This window comes from Nuphar pumila, chromosome 14 (assembly GCF_984573655.1).
Source record: "Nuphar pumila chromosome 14, dmNupPumi1.hap1.1, whole genome shotgun sequence".
Classification (NCBI taxonomy): Eukaryota; Viridiplantae; Streptophyta; class Magnoliopsida; order Nymphaeales; family Nymphaeaceae; genus Nuphar; species Nuphar pumila.
The window spans coordinates 84,108,424-84,127,207 of record NC_143262.1 but is presented as its reverse complement, the minus strand read 5'-3'; the positions used below and the strand labels follow the sequence as shown (position 1 = coordinate 84,127,207).

The 18,784-nt window shown below is 39.5% G+C and overlaps 1 protein-coding gene and 1 pseudogene across 2 annotated transcripts; one reads left to right on the top strand and one right to left on the bottom strand.

The window, feature by feature from the left end:
* The first annotated feature begins 1,738 nt into the window (after window positions 1-1,738).
* Window positions 1,739-4,789, top strand: LOC149817174 (flavanone 3-dioxygenase pseudogene; annotated as a pseudogene). Its single transcript, XR_016427600.1, has 2 exons — window positions 1,739-2,578; window positions 4,445-4,789. The product of XR_016427600.1 is annotated as a flavanone 3-dioxygenase pseudogene (transcript).
* A 3,802-nt stretch (window positions 4,790-8,591) lies between these two features.
* On the bottom strand, window positions 8,592-15,080 carry LOC149817173 (uncharacterized). The gene is made up of 7 exons (XM_089986637.1): window positions 14,988-15,080; window positions 12,897-12,948; window positions 10,604-10,696; window positions 10,357-10,500; window positions 9,724-9,831; window positions 8,980-9,031; window positions 8,592-8,876 (listed from the first exon to the last, which is right to left on the bottom strand). The coding sequence occupies exons 2-7, from the start codon at window positions 12,909-12,911 to the stop codon at window positions 8,848-8,850; spliced, it is 441 nt and encodes a 146-aa protein (XP_089842763.1). The 5' UTR covers window positions 12,912-12,948; window positions 14,988-15,080; the 3' UTR covers window positions 8,592-8,847.
* Between the last annotated feature and the right edge of the window lie 3,704 nt (window positions 15,081-18,784).

The window sequence follows — 18,784 nt, the reverse complement described above, 5'->3', positions numbered from 1 at the left end:
TCTCCCTTCTCTTTCTGCTTCTATGCACATCCAGTAGAAGATCCTACATTGCTCCATCAAGCACCGACTGACCTGCACACTGACTGTTGTGGAGCCTGATTCAGAGTTTTTACCCTTACAGGAGGAGGGTTTGGGGGCTCCTCCCAGTGTAGGTAGCATCATTCAACTAAATGAGTTGTGGAGCCTGATTCAGAGTTTTTACCCTTACAGAAGGGAGGTCTGAGGACTCCTCCCAGCGTGGGTAGCATCATTCAACTTGATGAGTTATGGAGCTTGATTTAGAGTTTTTGCCTTTACAGGATGAGGGTTTGGGGGCTCCTCCCAGCGTGGATAGCATCGTTCAACTTGATTCGTTGTGGAGCCTGATTCAGAGTTTTTGCCCTTACAGGAGGGGGGTTTGGGGGCTCCTCTCAGCGTGGGTAGCATCGTTCAACTTGATGAGTTGTGGAGCTTGATTCATAGTTTTTGCCCTTACAGGAGGGGGTTTGGGGGTTCCTCCCAGCGTAGGTAGCATCATTCAACTTGATGAGTTGTGGAGCCTGATTTAGAGTTTTCGCTCTTACATGAGGGGGGTTCGGGGGCTCTCCCTCGGCGCGGGTCCCGTTTTATTGTTCTTTTTCGATAGTTAAAAGAAGAAAAGAAAATAAAAAAATTATACAAGGCCCCAAAAAAATTTGGTCCGGGACCCGCGCCGGGGGGAGCCCCCGGACCCCCCTCCTGTAAGAGCAAAAACTCTAAATCAGGCTCTACAACTCATCAAGTTGAATGATGCTACCCACGCTGAGATGAGCTCCCAAACCCCCTCTATGAATCAGGCTCCACAACTCATCAAGTTGAACGAGCAATGTAGGATCGTCTGCTGGATGTGCATAGAAGTAGAAAGAGAAGGAAGAGAGTGTGAGAGGGTTGATGTTCATGGCCTTCTCCAGGGGGAACTCTTTGTCTCCCTTGATTTCTTCTCTAGAGAGAGAGAGTTTTACAGTGTTTTACGGATAAAGAAGAAGAAGAATATGACGATGAAAAGTTCAAACAGACATTTTTGATGGCTCAGGTTTGTTTCGCTAGATGACCATCGGATCGCCGACTCACCATCGTTTCGCCGGATCACCATCGGCGAAATGATTAAGGTTCATTTCGCTGTGTAGACTTTGAAGAGTCAACATCATCCTTGACTTTCTGAATGGAGGACATGTTTGTCCTTTTTTTGAACCGTTTGTTTTTTCTTTTTTGAATGAAGGGCATTTTTGTCATTTTCTCAAACCGTCGTTTTACGAAGAACAGCAAAAAATGATACTTAAGTCTTTGCAACCACACCAGACTCCAATGCTAAGCGATGTCAACATACACGGGAATATGAGCCCCATGTGCTTGTATATGTGGTGCTCATTCAGACCCCCAAACACATACGTGGGATTCAGTGAATCATCAGGGGAGAACATACACCTCCCTCCCGTGAAAATGTGAATATTTTATCCTAGTCATCCGGTCAAATGACAAAGTAAATCAACTCTTGTAGGAACATCACCATCTCTATCCAAAAAGGATCAGGTGCAATGCATTTTTAGTATGCTGCTACACCAAATGACATTTTAATTTTTTGGATACAGTTTGTCAGTTGTAGGGCTCAACAGCAAATGAGGTGATCTGTTGCATCAACACACTAAAAGTCATTGCACTTAATCTTCTCTTCTATCTACCAATATATAAATTGATACTTGAGAGAGAGAGAGAGAGAGATATGGCACCAACCACACCAGTTCAAGCATCGTCTCTCAAGCCCTTCCTCCCATCACTCAGCCATGAAGCCACCCTCCCACCTGAATTCATCCGGTGCGAAGAAGAGCGGCCCAAAGTTGCCTACAACCAATTCAGCGATGACATCCCTGTTATCTCCCTCGCCGATCTTGACGTCGACTCTGCCACACTTCGCTCACCGGTCGAAAACATCATCAAGGCATGCGAGGAATGGGGGGTGTTCCAAGTCATCGACCATGGCATCGACGCCTCGCTCATCGCAGCCATGTCCGAGCTCTCGAACCGCTTCTTCTCCCTGCCGGCCGATGAGAAGCTCCGATACGATAGGCCGGACCACAAGCAACTTCCTCTTCAACAAAAGCACAGCGGGTTCGTGACCAGCAACTGCTTCCCTGGTGAAACTGTGAAGAATTGGCAAGAGTTCTTCATCTTCTTCACATACCCGGTGGAGTCTAGGGACTGCTCAAGGTGGCCTGAGGAGCCCCAGGGCTGGAGGGAGGTGGTGGAGAAGTACTGTGAGGCAACCATGGGTCTGGCCTTAAGGATACTTGAGGTGCTATCTGTAGGGTTGGGGCTGGAGAAGGGTGCGCTCAAGAAGGCTTGTCTCCAAATTGAACAGAAGCTGCTGGCCATCTTGTACCCCAAGTGCCCGCAGCCTGAGCTGACCCTTGGGCTGAGGAGGCACACTGACTTTGCCACCATAACACTGCTGTTGCAAGACCAGGTTGGTGGGTTGCAGATCACGAGGGATGGAGGGCAGACCTGGATCACAGTTAAGCCTGTGGAGGGTGCCTTTGTAGTCAACCTTGGTGACCATGCTCATGTAAGTAATCAACCTTTTTCTCTTTCCTTGCATCTGGATGGCTAGGATCCATTCACATTCTAGGTTGACTAATCGTAGCTGTTGGATGGCTAGGATCGACATATGATGGGAATCTTATGACAGGATCCGTGTTCGCAGTTAGAATGCTAGTGAATCTGACAAATGAGTCTGCCTTGCGGATCCTAGGTATGGATGAGCAACGCCTGAGATGAGCTGATTATGGCTCAGCTCCTCATGTTCAGATTGTAAAGAGCTCGTTTGAACTCATGAAATGAGTTCAGCAAGTTGGAGAAAGACACAACACGCTATTGATAGATCGAAGAAACAAAAACAGAAAGAAGGAAAGAAAAATCAATCACACAAGGAAAAAGAATTTTACATGGTTATGTAAGAATTGCCTAAGTCCACTGCCGTACTGAGATCCTATATTCAAATTGAAAAAAAAACACATGTTACAAAAAGCGGATTGCCCTCTTTAAATAAAAAAGTCTAGATAAACCTATTTAGAGTAGAACTCTTTAATTAGGGTAATCTTTAAGGTAAAATTATAAAACTATCCTCTAAAAATTCCACCTCGTGGCTCACGCCCACGAAACCTCCACCTTGCGGGCAGGGGGTGCGACCCCCTTCAACCCGAGCAGGTTGTATGTTACCCCCTGAACACGGGGCCGCGTGTTCAGGGGTCCGAATGAGTGCCACGTGGCACTCTTTCGGCTGGTTGTGTACGGAGGAAGGAATATTGCAAAACCCAAGATCTTCCTCCGTACATAACCAGCTGAATGAGTGCCACGTGGCACTCATTCGGACCCCTGAACACGCGGCCCCGTGTTCCAGGGGGAACATACACCACCCTCTCCCCTTCAACCCCGAGTAAACTTACCTCGAAGTCAAATCTGCAAAAATTACTAATTTATATCAGGCTCCACACTTCTCCCATAGGGAAAGTCAAACAAAAATGTGTGTTCGGCTCAGGTCAGCCTTTAGGCTAGTTAATTAATAATAAATATATTTACATATATATTATATCAAAGATTCTAGATGGTAGAATCTTTCAAACAATGTATTTACTTTGTAAGAGTCTAATTTCTTTCATTTTCTATAAAAAAAGAGTAATTTTTTTTTTGTTAATAAGATGGCTAAAATTCAGCTTGCTCAACTCAGGCTCACCAGGAGTTGAAGCTCAGCTTGGCTCACCAGAAGAACGAGCCAAAGGTTGGGTCCACCCAAATAGATCTTCATAGGATATTTTTTTGAGAGTGGATCAGGTCTAAGAAGGATGGACTAAAAACTGTCCAAGGCATCTTGGATGCCATTCATCATCAAGATGAACATGAACAAGAGTCGAGCCACAAGCGGCTCATCTCGTTCCCAGCCCCATGTATTATAGTAAAAAATATCAGCCATTTTTTAAAAAATATTGTGATGCCATCACGAGGTTTTCGAAAACTGATATAATTCAAAAAATACATGATATTTTCAAATCATAGCTCATATTGAAAATATTGTGTTTTTTATCGTGATATTATTGTGTTATTAACGTGTTATTTACATTTTTATATATTTAATGTTTTTTATATTTTAAAATTTGAACAAAACTTTTTAATTTATCATGGCCAAAAAAATCCTGATAATGAGATTTGATAACTGTCACTTGATATATTTTTTTGGAATTTATAAAACGAAGAAGAAACCGCACTCGCCACGAAGACCTGATCGCGCTGGCTCAGCCGGTCATACCTACGGTCACTTGCTATATAATTGGGACTTTGTTTATAAGATAATTACTTGGGGTCACTTATGTTTTTATCCATTTCCTTATAACCGTGGCCTCTAACATCAACCAAATGTGCCATCTACTTTTGATAGTATTTAAGCAATGGGAAGTTTGCCAGTGTGGAGCACAGGGTAGTGGTGAACTCAAATCGCAGCCGTCTGTCGATTGCGGTGTTGCAATCTCCTGCAGAGGAAGCCATTGTCTACCCATTGAAGCTAGCTATGGGTGAGAAACCAGTACTTGAAGCGCCCTTGACCTATGAGGAGATGTACAAGAGGAAGGTGATCCATGATGTTGAGGTTGCCAACAAACGTGAGAAAGCACATACCAAAGCCTAAAGGCCACACACCAAGTCACATAAATCACATCTTAATAAATCTGTTTTCGATCTTCATGTCTATATGTGTGTGTAAAACATATTAATAAGGCTGTTTTATTGCTGAAACTGTTGAATGTTTGTAACAAAATACAACTGAAGGTTTAATTGTATTTATAGATTTCTTTTATTTTGAGAGGGAAAAAAAAAGAAATCTATAAATACAATTAAATTCCATCCTTAATTGCATTGCCAAGTATCGTTGATAAAACTTGCGATTTTTAGTGCAGTTTTTGCAATAATGTACATGGAAGATACCATTGGTTTGTTTTGAGAAGGTCACACAAGGAATAGGGTTTAGGGTACTAAATTTTTTTGGTAAAATAGTAATGATTAAAAAAAGTAAAATATAAATCAAGCATGTTACAAAAATTTAACTTCATTGCCAAGCTATATTGAAGTTGACTCCAAACAACTGCTGTTCAAAAGCAATGATTCATCCCATTATCCGTTTTGTTTTTGTTGATGACCTACCGAGGTTAGGGATGGCAGTGTACCGGGGGAAATGGGTCCCACCCAACCTCGCTCCGTTTGAATCGAGAATGGAGGACATGAAACGTGAATGGAGGTTAAAATCAAAATCCATGGAGGAAAGGAGGCGAGGATGGACTTACGCCCACCCCGTTCCCGATTAGAGAGTAGACCGGGGAAAAATAGATCACCACCCTGCCCCGCTGCATTTGAACTGGAGATAAAGAAAAAAATTTAAAAGCCCAGCCCTGATTCCCGGGGTGGGATCCAGCACCTGGCTAGGGCGGGCACCTGCACATGCTGGATCCGACCCGTTTCTACGGGGCCTACGGTCACTACAATTTTTATTAATAATTGTAGCCATTTTTTTTTATCTCAAAAAAAAAAATTGCTATCACACCATGTTTTTTTTTTTTTGCTACACCCATGTTTGAGGTTGCCAACAAAATTTTTTTTTTTGCTACACCCATGTTCACCGTTAACTTATTAAATAGGTTGAGGGGATCCTTTTCAGTAGTAAAGAGCTCGTTTAAACTTATTAAATAGGTTCAGCAAGTCAAGCACAAACAATGTGTTTTCATTTCAGCTCAGTCCGTAAAGGCTCATTAACTATATATATATATATATATATATATATATATATATATATATATATATATATATATATATATATATATATATATAGAGAGAGAGAGAGAGAGAGAGAGAGTAATGGATCGGTGCTAAACCCATTCGGTAATAATCCGTGTGTTAAATAGGTTTTTTGAGTTTTTTATTTTATTTTTAAATTCTTTCCGTATACTTGACGATCAGCTCTCGAAGAGTTTGATTTCAACACATAAGTGAGTTTTTATAAAGTTTGAAAAATCAATTGTCCAAAATCTTTGTATATTTTTTAAGCTCCAAACAACATTTTTTTCACTACAAGAAAAATGTTAATTAGCGACGAAAATTTACGACAGATTTTTTTCATCGCAAATTTGTGACAGATTAGCTAGAGAAAACTTTTTTCATGAATCCGTCGCTAAGTAGCGACGGATTAGCGATGAAAGTTTTCTATAGCTAATCCGTCGCTAATTAGCGACAGATTAACAACAACAATTTTTTCGTCGCTAATTCTCAATACAAGAAAAATATTTTAGCGAGGGATTTAGCGAGAAAAATTTTTTGTCGCTAATTAGCGACAGAAAAATTTCCTCGATAAATCCCTCACTAATTTTCGATTTAAACAGAGTGGGAAATTTTTCCTCTCTCCCCGTTCGAAATTTAAATCGATCGCGCTCGATTTAAACCGACTTCTTCAGAGGACGGCGACGTCGAGAGCACGTTGGAAAGCATGTACATGAGAGTAGAGGACGGCGACGCCGGAGGACAGTCGGTGATCGCTGGAGGATGTCGGCGCCGATTCACGGAGGACGATGACGCCGGTTCACGGAGAATGACGGTGATGCAGGTTCACGAAAGATGACGGCACCAGTTCATGGAGGACGGCGATGCCGAAGAGCACCGGTTCACGGAGGACGGTTCATGGAGGACGGAGACGCCAGAGGACGGTCAGCGATCGTTGGAGGACGTCGGTGTCGGTTCACGGAGGACGACGACGCCGATTCACGGAGGACGGCGACGCTGGTTCACGGAGGATGACAGCGACGCCAGCTCACGGAAGATGACGGCACCGGTTCATGAAGGACGACGACGCCAAAGAGCATCCATTCACGGAGGACGATTCACGAAGAACAGCGACGCCGGTTCACGAAGGACGATGACATCGGTTCACGAAGGACGGCGATGCCGGAGAGCACCAGTTCACGGAGGACGATACAAGTCTGGCGACGAGACAGAGCGATCATTCTGTGCAATGCCTGTTGGGTGCGGTATAAGTCCAGCTTATTGCTGCCGGAATACCGCCCGACAAGGATCTTTTTTTTATACATATATTTTTTAAATTTAGCGACGGATTAGCGACGAATAATGTTCGTCGCTAATCTGTCGCAAATTAACGATGAAATTAGCGAGCAAAAATTCACGATGGTCTCTATCCATCGCTAATCAATTTAGTGACGGCTTAGTGATGGATTAACGATGGATATAAGCCGTCGCTAATCCACGATTTTCTTGTAGTGTTTCATCGAAAACACATGATCCAGGTGTGAATTCTTAGTAAATTGATCATGCCCAACACAATTATAGGACCATAACAGCATAATTAAAAAGCATCCGAGAAGCTGAAAAACCTATTTATCATGCAGTTTAGCACCAAATGGGTTTAGCACGGACCCATTACTCTCTCTCTCTCTCTCTCTCTCTCTCTATATATATATATATATATATATATATATATATATATATCGTTTTTTTGGCATATTAATTCCTGATTTGCAAAATCAACCTTGACTTTGGCATTTTGCAAATCAGTCTCACCTGTTTGCTGAATCCAAATTCGTACTTGGGGTTGTAGGCCGTTGCCATCCTCACATTGGGCTGGTAAACCAGCTTTACAAGAAGAGTTTGAAGTGTTCAAGGTGAGCTCATTTTCAAGGTGCGCCAAGCCAAGTTCGAGCTCACAATTAGCCCAAGTTAAATGAGCCAAGTTCGAGCCCGCCTCTTTATCTCTTATCACATATACATACTCTCTCTCTCTCTCTCTCTCTCTCTCTCTCTCTCTCTCCATGAGAGGAATGCCGAGTAGCCACTGGAGATTGGGGAACGCTGAAAGAATGATGGGTGCCAATTGTAGGCGTTTGCACTCAGCAATTGGGGGTAATTGACATTTTAGTTTTGGTAAGGATAGAATAGTCATTTTCTGTACCCCTCTAACCATGGTTACTGTCTAACCATAGTTAATCTAACGCCTTGCTAACAGGACTGCTTTGCACTAACGTTGGATGAGGTACCTTCGATGCCTCAAGATCAACGGCACCCTAGACCTACCCAAAATTAAACTTCATGTTTTAAACTAATTATAGCCATCCATTTTTCAGAAATTGATGCTGTTCATCTAGAAATTCAATTAAGTGGGAGCTAGATCTTGATAATGAATGGCATCCAAGGTGCCTTGTATAGTTTCCGGTTCAACCTTCTTGGACCTGATCCGCTCTCCCTAAATACCCTATCATGCATGATCTATTTGGGTCGACCCAACCTTTTGGCTAATTCTTGTGGTGAGCCGAGTTGAACTTGATCAGCTCATGGAGGAACCGAGTTGAACAATGCAAGCCGAGCTTGAGCCAGCTTATTAACAAAATAATTACTTTTTTTCTTTTTAATTGAATGTAATAGAAGTTGGACTTCAACCTACCAAGCAAGGTCAAAACTGTCTCTTAATCCCCATGTGGCCAAGGGATTCGAACCTAGGCCTTCAGCTTGCACAGATATACTTGAGATCAATATAAGTGACTGCTGTAAACCAGTAGTGAACAAGCACGCTAATTAATACGCAGTGTTGAAGCCAACAGATAGCATACATGCCAGACACACATGCAAACAGAAGTAAGAAATAGTTGCTAGTTATATCCTAAAGCCATCACGTTTGGTTCCAAGAGTTTCTATCAAACCAAAAACCAGCTCATGAAGAAAAACACACCAAAGACTAGAAAGACTTTCAAGCTTGCCTGTAGAACTATTCAACTGAACTGCACACCCAACTTTCTAATAGTACTCCTCATTGAATTGACCTTCTGCAAGAGCAGTAGATAAAATTAATTATCACAGGCTTGAAAATTCCAGTGAACTCTTTCAAAATAGGTAAAATGATTAAAAATCGCGCAATGTAGCCCTTACCCTCAAGACCAACACCTTTGTTTGCTTCTGCATCGGCTTCAGAGTTTGAGCCCTTCAAGAAAAGCAACACATGGATCACCCCCTATGATCATATATATATATATATATATATATATATATATATATATATATATATATATATATATATATAACACTACTGATGGAGTGCATCATTTGAGTAAGTTATGTCAAGAGCCATATACCAAGTTGTACTGGTGGACTTTGAATTCAAAACTAGGTTGATTTGTACAAAAATTTTTGTGTGACAAATGGGTCACTAATTTCATGTTCATGTAGATTGTAGAAGTCATAAAACCATATAATTAGAATGCAGCAGCTGCATAATATGTATAAAATAATGTGTATTTTGTGTTATAAAACATAGAATATAATTAAAGCAAACATGGTCATGGTGCTTGCATGAATAGAGGGTATTAAAATCAAGAATATACTACAGGTTAGCTTTGTGATAGCACTGAATGCTATTATACTATGACAAGATATTAGATGAGAGTGTCAGAGAGATTCAGTGACCAGTTTCACATGCTCATGATGAAAAAAATAAAAATTGCCACAGTGGTCTTTTAGGATTTTCTTCTTACCATATTATTTTAAAGATTTTTCATTGGCAGCCTATGGATGATAACAATAATTAAACTAATTCCTTCGGTACTTCTGTGATAAAATTAATCATCAATAATGCAAGAAACCTAAACGATCAGTTGAGAAAATGAGTAATATTACTCGAGGAACATGTTCTGTCTTGAAGTCATGAAATTTATTTTTCAGCTGCACAGCCTCCCTGTGCAAATCCTTCAAGTTCTCACTCTTTGTCCTCCACGAACCGTCCAGCTGTTGATTCAAGAGACCATAAGATGGTACCATTAATTAAGAAAAGAACAATTTATAAATACCCACATAAACGATTAATTAACTATTTACAGAAAATGATTTTAGGACCAAGTATATTATGACAATAATTTAAACATTTGAGGCAGCTTCTTGTTAATTATTCAAAAAAGTAAATTCTCTGAAAACAGGACCACAGAAGCAAAATAAAAATGAAATTAAACCAAAAAACAACTGAAACATCATCTGAAGCCAAACTAGCTAATTCACAGCCTCTTTAGTTTCAAGTTGAGATAGTTGAAATTTGATCAAACTGTGCTTGTTTTAGCTTGATTTCAGCTAATGCATCATTGATTCAAATTAAACAACTCTTTCCCAGAAAAATGTACTAATATAATAAAGGAATATCTAAATCAGTAGACCCGGTAATTTACTATTACATTAGGATTTTTAAAGCTGAAGTAAAGTTGTAGAACATACAACATAAAAAATGTGGTTAGAAATCCATAATAAAATCAGCATATAAACCTGCTTAGTAACCAATGCTGAATCTCCTTTCAGGATAACTCCTTTATATCCCTGCTCCAAAGCTTTCTCCATTCCCATAATGGCTCCGCGATATTCCGAACGGTTATTAGTCGAATGACCCAAGCCTTCATGTCCCCTCCACACCTTCAAAATGTGTTATTGTTAGTGAAGCTTTGCTTCACAAAATCCTACTCATGATACCATAAAATGTAATAAAAATGGTTCCAATTAATTTAGTGGTACATACCACATCACCATTATCATCTCTTAGCAATGCCCCAGCGCCAGATTTCCCAGGATTTCCTTTGGAAGCGCCATCGTATTCAATGGTGCAATAGCCCTATATGCATAACATAGTCATTTTAATGTTATAGACAAGCTGATGCAAAAAAAAGGACCTCTTGTTTACATCCATTTTAAATCTTTCCAATGGGAAACCACCCTCGGGATCAGAGACCTAGTTGCACTGGCCAAGCCTGTCGTGCTTACGATCGCTTTCCTGACAGTGTAAACCTGTTGGTGTGCCCATTGCCCCAAGGGTGTTGCTCACGAACAAACTTGAAAGTAGAGCAGTTAAGTGTATGTTTGTTAGATATTCAGTCTCAAAAAGGGGTTTTAAATGTGGTTCGGCTGTTTGCCTGCGTCCACAACTAAAAACTCTGCACTCTTTTCCTCTTTTTTTGATATTTTCTGCAGAAGAAGAGATGGGGTACATAAAAGACGATGGGCAACTATCTCTTTATATTAGGATAGTACCTTCCCAAAAAACAAAATAAACAACGGAAGGAAATCTTCAACGTATTCTCAATCCTTCCTAAAAAACGTAACTAAAAGATACGGATAACAGTTGCCAAGCTTCCCTGAGAAAGGGCTTATCCCTTGCCTTCATCAAGGCAATGACACCCGTGGGAATGGAACCCTGACCACCCGTCTAGTGTCCCAGGCCCCCTCTGCACCAAACCCCCTTAAGGCAATTGTTTACATCCATAATCTTCCTCAAAGTTATGGCTTCAATCAAGATACGGACATCTAAAGTTTTGCTAATTTGAAATTTTAAAGAGTAATTGCTACCTATCCAATAAATAAAAAAAAAACGAAACAAGCATAGTATGATAATATATATCATGAGGTACTAGTGGGTCAGGTCAGTTCAGGTTACAGCAGACCAGATCTCCAATAAGGTCTGCATATTGGACACCTGCATGGGTCGGACGAGTGGCAGCGGGCCTAGGGAGAAGGTGCCGACCTCTTCATCCCAGGTTCAACTCCCACCGGGTGGGTGAGTGACTGAGTGTGCCTTTCACTGCTGAGCTACGTAAGGGCTTGGGTGTCAATGACCCTACTCGAGATTACACACTTCGGGGGAGAATTGGACTCAAACCGTTTGGATTGTTACCAGAACAGGTAAAAATTGGTTCACATCTAAACTAGTTGAAGTTTTTATATGGTAACCTAATAAAAGCTCATCAAAAACCTACTTCAAAATTTGAAAACCAATTGTTTTTTTGAAAACCTAGTAAATCAACCAAGGGGTGTTGGCATAGTGGGTGGGGCCTTGGCTGCTAGACGGGCAATCGAGCTTCAATTTGGGCATCACCCCCTCTGCGCAAGCCAACACTTAGCATAGACCTTGGGGGTAGGGGTCCTAGCCTTGGAGTTTTACTCTACCTGCATGACTAGGTGATGCAGAGCAGGTCCGGAACGTCTCAAACGTCACAGACCCAACAGCAACATGAACAACGATCCGGGTCCCAAACTGGACCTGAGATCCAGATCCACCAGCAGCAACGAGTTGTCTCGGGTCCAAGGACGGGAACCGAGACCCAGGACCAGCCAAACATTATTAATACCGTGCCTAGGGTTTCGTGAAAAGGGAATGGAATTCTGAAAAGTTTTGTTGCCACTTTTGCTTCAGCCCCAAGTTTACTGTTGGTTTTATTTTCTTTTCTTCCTTTCCATCTCATTCAGCACTAGCAGCCCTTTTCATTTCTTTATTTCCCTGTCAGTTTGGATTGCAGCAGCTTTTACCTTTGTTAGGTTGCCTTATTTTGTTGCTTTACTCCTTGTCTTGGCTCACTAGTTTCTTTTGTGGAAGAGTGCAGTGGCACCCATTAACGCTAAAGTTCACGGCACATCAACGAGTGTCAACGCCAACATCCACTAGCGAGAGTCTTCGGTTCCCGCACTGCATCACTAGGTATGGCAGGCAGAGACAGTGCAACAAGGTCTTTGTGCCGTGTGCGGTTTCTTTGGGTTATAAAAAAAAAAAACCATCACAAAACACAGCTCAAGTAATGAATATGTGACTAGCATATGTCAATCCTGACCATTGACATCAAAGCCCAGATTGTGCTCCATTTAGATCCAGCTCGATCCAAAAATTATCAAGCTGGCCTTGTCAACTCAATTCAACTATATATCAGATCATCTCCATTCTCAAAAAAAAAATATCAAATCATTTTCATTCTTGCATTCATATTTGAAATTATAATTTGGTAACCCCTTTGGTCGACCGGTCAGAAAATTTTTATACCACTTACCTTTTTGGAACCCATCTCTTATGCTGAGTGTCTAATTGGATGCAAGAGCTTCCTACAAAAACAGAACAAAGTTATCATAATTTTTTTTTTTAGATAAAAGAGAAGTTATTATAAAAAGAAAGCAACAAGGCAAACATATGAAAGAAAGTTATCACAATATAACATTCCAAACACATCCAACGGTACAGATTGAGCAAAACATTATTGAAAAAATAAGATTTTGGAAAAGTTCTAACTGGATGGAACGAAAAAAGGGTAGGAACATGCCCCTTCTAATATATATTTATTAATAATAATAGGGTGCTCCTACTCCCACCTAATAGAAACTTGATATTTTCAATTTTTTTGAGTTTTTTTTTCTGTTGATCAAACCCTATAGATATGATATCCAATCATTATTTAGTGGAAAACAAGATTTGGATCATGTGGTGATAACATGCATGTTGGTTTTTTAAGATCTTCAAAAAACAATGGCTCACAATGTACCAAAATTTTATGACTTATAAAAACAATTTTTATGTCCCAAAATTATGATCCAAAACATGATTCCTGTCAAATAAACTATGTTAAGTACATCTATAAGGTCTCATTGACAAGATGCAACATATATATATATATATATATATATATATATATATATATATATATATATATATATATATATATATATAAAGTAATGCTTTCATTCTGCCCTTGTTAGGCATCTTCAAAAATTATAGTTTTTGGTATTTTTTCTCACATAGATGTGATCTATAGGTTTTGTTTAGTGGGAACCAGCTTTTGAATCACCAGAATCTGACCTGTATACAAGTTTTTTTGGTGATCCAAAATCAATGGCTATGAAGACATTAGTTTTTTGGGGCTCATAAAAATACATTTTTGTATCAAATCACACTAAATAGAGCATGCTAAACAGATCTACCGGTTCGGATCTATCATAAAACACTTCAAACTATAAGGCCTAATGGGGCAGATCGATAGAAAAGATAGACAAATATGTTCAGCTCTCTCTTTCTCTCTCTCTCTCTCTCTCTATATATATATATATATATATATATAGAGAGAGAGAGAGAGAAACAAATGAAGGCAGAGCAGATCCGTTGATCGGACCGAGTACTTTACAGAATCCTCGAGTCATAGTCGTCATGAGAAATTATTAATGCGATCAAAATGCACTACTGGCAACTTTCATTAGATAAAGATGAAAAAAAGAAGATAAGAGCAACTATGATGTAGATGTGCACGCCATTTATTTATTTATTTTTGTAATGAACATGTCAAGCACATTATTCAACAAGAGCGCCACGAACCTCAAGTATTATCAGGCAACTATATCAGCGAAAAAAAAACATGTCAAAAACAAAGAAAAACGAGATTAAAAATACATTTAAATACATGAAAACTTTCCCCGATATTTTGCCAAGAAACATGTTAATATGGAGACAAAAACAGCGATATTTACACTAGAACTAAGACATCTGAAAATATGAAATACCTGGAACGTTAAAAACAAAAAAGGTGACCAAATATCACGTTCTTTTTAAACATATCGCCATATTTGTCACCATGGTCTAAATGGAAAGAGGGAGCACAAAAAAAATAGTATTCCCTCTGATTTCCCTGCTACTATTAACAGAATCTTTCATCTTCTTCAGGTGGGTAATCCCTGGATATATATATATATATATATATATATATATATATATATATATATATATAGAGAGAGAGAGAGAGAGAGAGAGAGAGAGAGAGAGAGAGAGTCCCTGGAATATGATAAGTGTTTGATCTCAAACCTACAAAATCTTGTTTTAGGTCGAGTGAATCGTAACTTGGTTCGAGAAACACTGCCCATCTTCATCAACTTCAAATTTATCGTTTTCTTAAAACACTTCATTCAAAAACCGAAAAACGTGAAAAGATCTCGATAACTGGAAAAAAAAAAGAGAAAAACGAAAACAAAGTAAGAAATGCATCTTTTTTTATGTTTTTTGCACGTTGATCGTCCATCGCTATCAAGTTTCAAGAACTTAATGGATCAAGCAGCTGCTAATTTTCATATATATATATATATATATAGAGAGAGAGAGAGACCTTGTCAGTATTCCCTGCCTTGCTGTTCTTCCCTCCAGCAGATAGACGACGATTCGCTTCTCAATTTATAGAGGGAAGAATGATAAAGAATTGGAATCCGAAAAGTTGGCCAAAATGGACGAGATCGAAAAGGAATTCGTTAGTTGTGATATGTTTCCAAATGCAAAGAGATTAACATTATTAACTACCATATATATATATATATATATATATATATATATAGAGAGAGAGAGAGAGAGAGAGAGAGAGTGTGTGAGTCCAAAATGTAGATGGGCCCAGATAATTAGGGGATACTTTTACTGACCCACCTGCCCAAGTAAGAGTTTTTGTACGGAAATCACGAGAATATGAAACCTGATGGAATACCCCATGCAATGCCAAACAAGTTCTTGGCCGTGGGAAAGCAGGAGTTCGCGAACTTAGGCGTATTTTGAGGTGACCACCGGTGGACTTTCAAGTTTAGGAAATGGATGTCATATCTTGCTCGTGTTCTGTTTTCGCACGAAAAGAATCTATTCTGTTGATGTGAAAGGCTGTCGGTCACGAGAAAGACTTCTTGGGAAGGACTTGATGTGAAAGGCTGTGCCAAATTGTGGGTAACCTGTTTATAAACTCGGGTTGTGAAGTAGGGATGTCAATGGGTCAGGTTATCCCGGACCCGACCCATACCAAACCCTATTGAGTCAGGGTTACAAGAAGGTTCGAATAGAATTCAGGTTGGACCCGAAGGGTCTGATTAATATATGAAGTCGGGTATGGTTTGTGAACTTTCATACCAGACTTGGGATCGACCCCAGTTCCGATTAAGATCCGAAAATTTTCAATGTAAAAATAGTAAAAGTTATAAAACTAAAGGGATATGGTTCGGGTCTGGTTCATGTTATCTTTATAGGATCCGGGTATGGTTTTTTGTTATGGTGGTTTCAATTGGACCCAGTACCAACATCTAAAATCAGGTCAGGGTCTGGTTCCAACTGGGTATGAACCAAACCCGACCCATTGACACCCCTATTGTGAAGCACAGGTTGCACATGTCAACAGGTCTGGTTTGCATTGGGTACTTGAACCGATCCGAACACAAATTTCTGGTTATGGGCATGAAAAGTGCTGACCCGAACAATATTCCTGAGCAGTATGGGGGCTGGATTTGGATCATGATTTTTGCCAAGTATTCTACCCGACCAGGATTTTTTTTCCAGGCCAACCGACAGGAGTGTTTTATATATATATTATTAATAAAAATATATTTCTAAAATTTTATGGAGGTCCAGGTTTGGGATTCTATTTTATTGGCCCAACAAAAATCAAGCTGGAACTCTAACCCAGTTATTAGTTATATGGGTGGGTCTAGATCAACCTTAACACGGCCCTGACCTGGCTCGTTGACAGCCCTAGGTTGCAGAACGACCCTGATCTCATTCAATACCAGCAAAACTATTTGAACTTGTCCCGTCACATACTCGGGTTAGGGAGACCCCCACAAGTTATACAAAATACCATTGGGTTTTGAACTTGCAACGTCCCAACACATGGTCACCTGCAATAACAGCTCCTACCAAACAAGCTGAGGGGTCTTTCTTTTATCATGTGAGCTTTTTCAACATTTTTTTTGCAAATCCAATTATGTAATGTGTTGGGCATGGTGAATTTGCTAGGAGCCAATTGTGTTTTTTCAAAAAATATATATATAATTATTCGATGATTGAACATTTATGAGGATTATGAGCCATCGATCTTAAAACCTTGAAAAATCTTGTTTATGCATTATAATCGGATTGGTCAAGAGCTGATCCTTATAAAACCAAACACATAGGTACAATTGGATTTAAGAAAAGATCCATATGGTCAAAGTGGTAGCTCTCATATTTTCCTTTCTTCTGTTCTACTAGACTCCTTATGAAAGAATCTAAAAGTTGGATCTACATCAGATCTCACCTAAATTGGTTCTTTCATTCTTTTTGGCAATGTGTGGAAGGGCAAGCCTCTTGCATCACTGGTAGGGGTCTGCCTAGCTCCATTTTTTTTATATATTTATATGAAGAAACCACCATCAGAGACCGGCACTGTCTCAAAGGCATAAAACTTCGTGATGCAAAACTCACAACTAAATTAAACTTTAAGGACAACTCATTTTCTCTCGCTAATCCATCACAAAATTATGACAGATTATTTTCGTCACAAATTTTCGTTGTTAATGGACATTTTTTTTGTAGTGTCAGGTCATGCTGAACATGAGCATGATGCCGACATCGTGGCCATTTGTTTGCATTTTGGATGAATGCCACGTGGTTTTGTTGACTTTTGAGCTTTTTAAAATGCAAATTCGATGGCCACGATGTCGGCATGAGTAAAAACGCTAATGTTCAGCGTGACTGCTTCCTTTGGTCCCTGCCTAACCCCAACTTGCCAATAAAAAAAACACATGAATCGAAATAACAGTTGCCAGATTGTTGTGATAAATTGAATAATTTCATATTTCTCGTGATTTATCAGAAAAAAAGTAAATTAAATTATTTCATTGAAAATATCATGATATTTCACCATTTAAAAAAGAAAAGTGTTCTGAAAGTATCGCACTTCTTTTACAATATTCTCGAAAAATCGCTGATATTTGCTAGGTGAAACCTGGACTTGCCCATTAGTGTAAAGTCTCTTCATGGAAAAGCTTTCTAGAAGCCTTAGAACATAATGGAATTAAAGTGTCTATGACAAACACTCGAAGTAGTAGCAGCTAGAGCACGTCACACCTTGTGTTGGGGACGTTGCAGGTTCAAAACCCAATGTTATAGTGCCTAACTGGTAGGGGTCTGCCTAACCCTAGCTTGCCTTTCAAACAAAAAAAAAAAGTGTATACACTTGAAGTAGGGATTTGGCAAATTTTCTGAAAAACAACTGCACACACCAAATCAGAAACCCCAAAAGAAAAAAAATTGATTAATAGCAAATACTACAGATATTTTGAAAATATCATAATTTTACCACAGTATTTTTAAAACCTGATATATCTCAAAAAAATCGAGATATTTCCAAAGTACCACCTATTTTAAAACATTGTGCTTTTAATCATGATATTATCGTTTTTATGTAGTTAAATACTTTTACGCCTATATTAAGAAAAACAAATATTTTTCAAATATTGCGAGATTATCCCTTGTCGAGAAAGTCTCAAAACCGAGATCTATGACTATGCACAGAACTTTCCCTATCAGCATAGTAAGGTAAGGGGGTGTTTGAATCGCCGTCTCGCGATGTCCGTGGGATGCCTGCAGCGTGGGGTCCACACAGGTCTGCTTGCCAACCTAAATGCAAGACATACGGACAGGCAGGACTGGACATCCTACAGACTCCGTTTTGTTGTCCTTCTCTGTTCCATCTCCCCCTCCCCCAACAGAACAGAGAGGATATAGGACAGTGTGCAATGTCAAAAAAAAAAAAAAAGTGCCCACGTGTCCCCAGATGGATGTGGATAGGAGAAGAAAGAACTTGTTCTTGGGTTAATCTAACTCATGCTGTGAAGTTATTAGTTTACCCTTGTAACTAAAAAAATAAAATGTGTAGGGCTATCAAATAAATGTATTTAACAAAAAAAATTGTGGACTACAATGATACAAGCCTCTCTAATATAAATCACAACTCTCACCAATACACCATGAAGTTTGTTGTTGAATATTTTCTAAAAAATAGTTATGTATTTAGATTGTGATAAGCCAATCAACTCAACAATTACTCGACCCACTATAACACAATTGGGTTGGTTTGGTTTCTCAATAGTTGATTCGATAAATATTTGAACACAA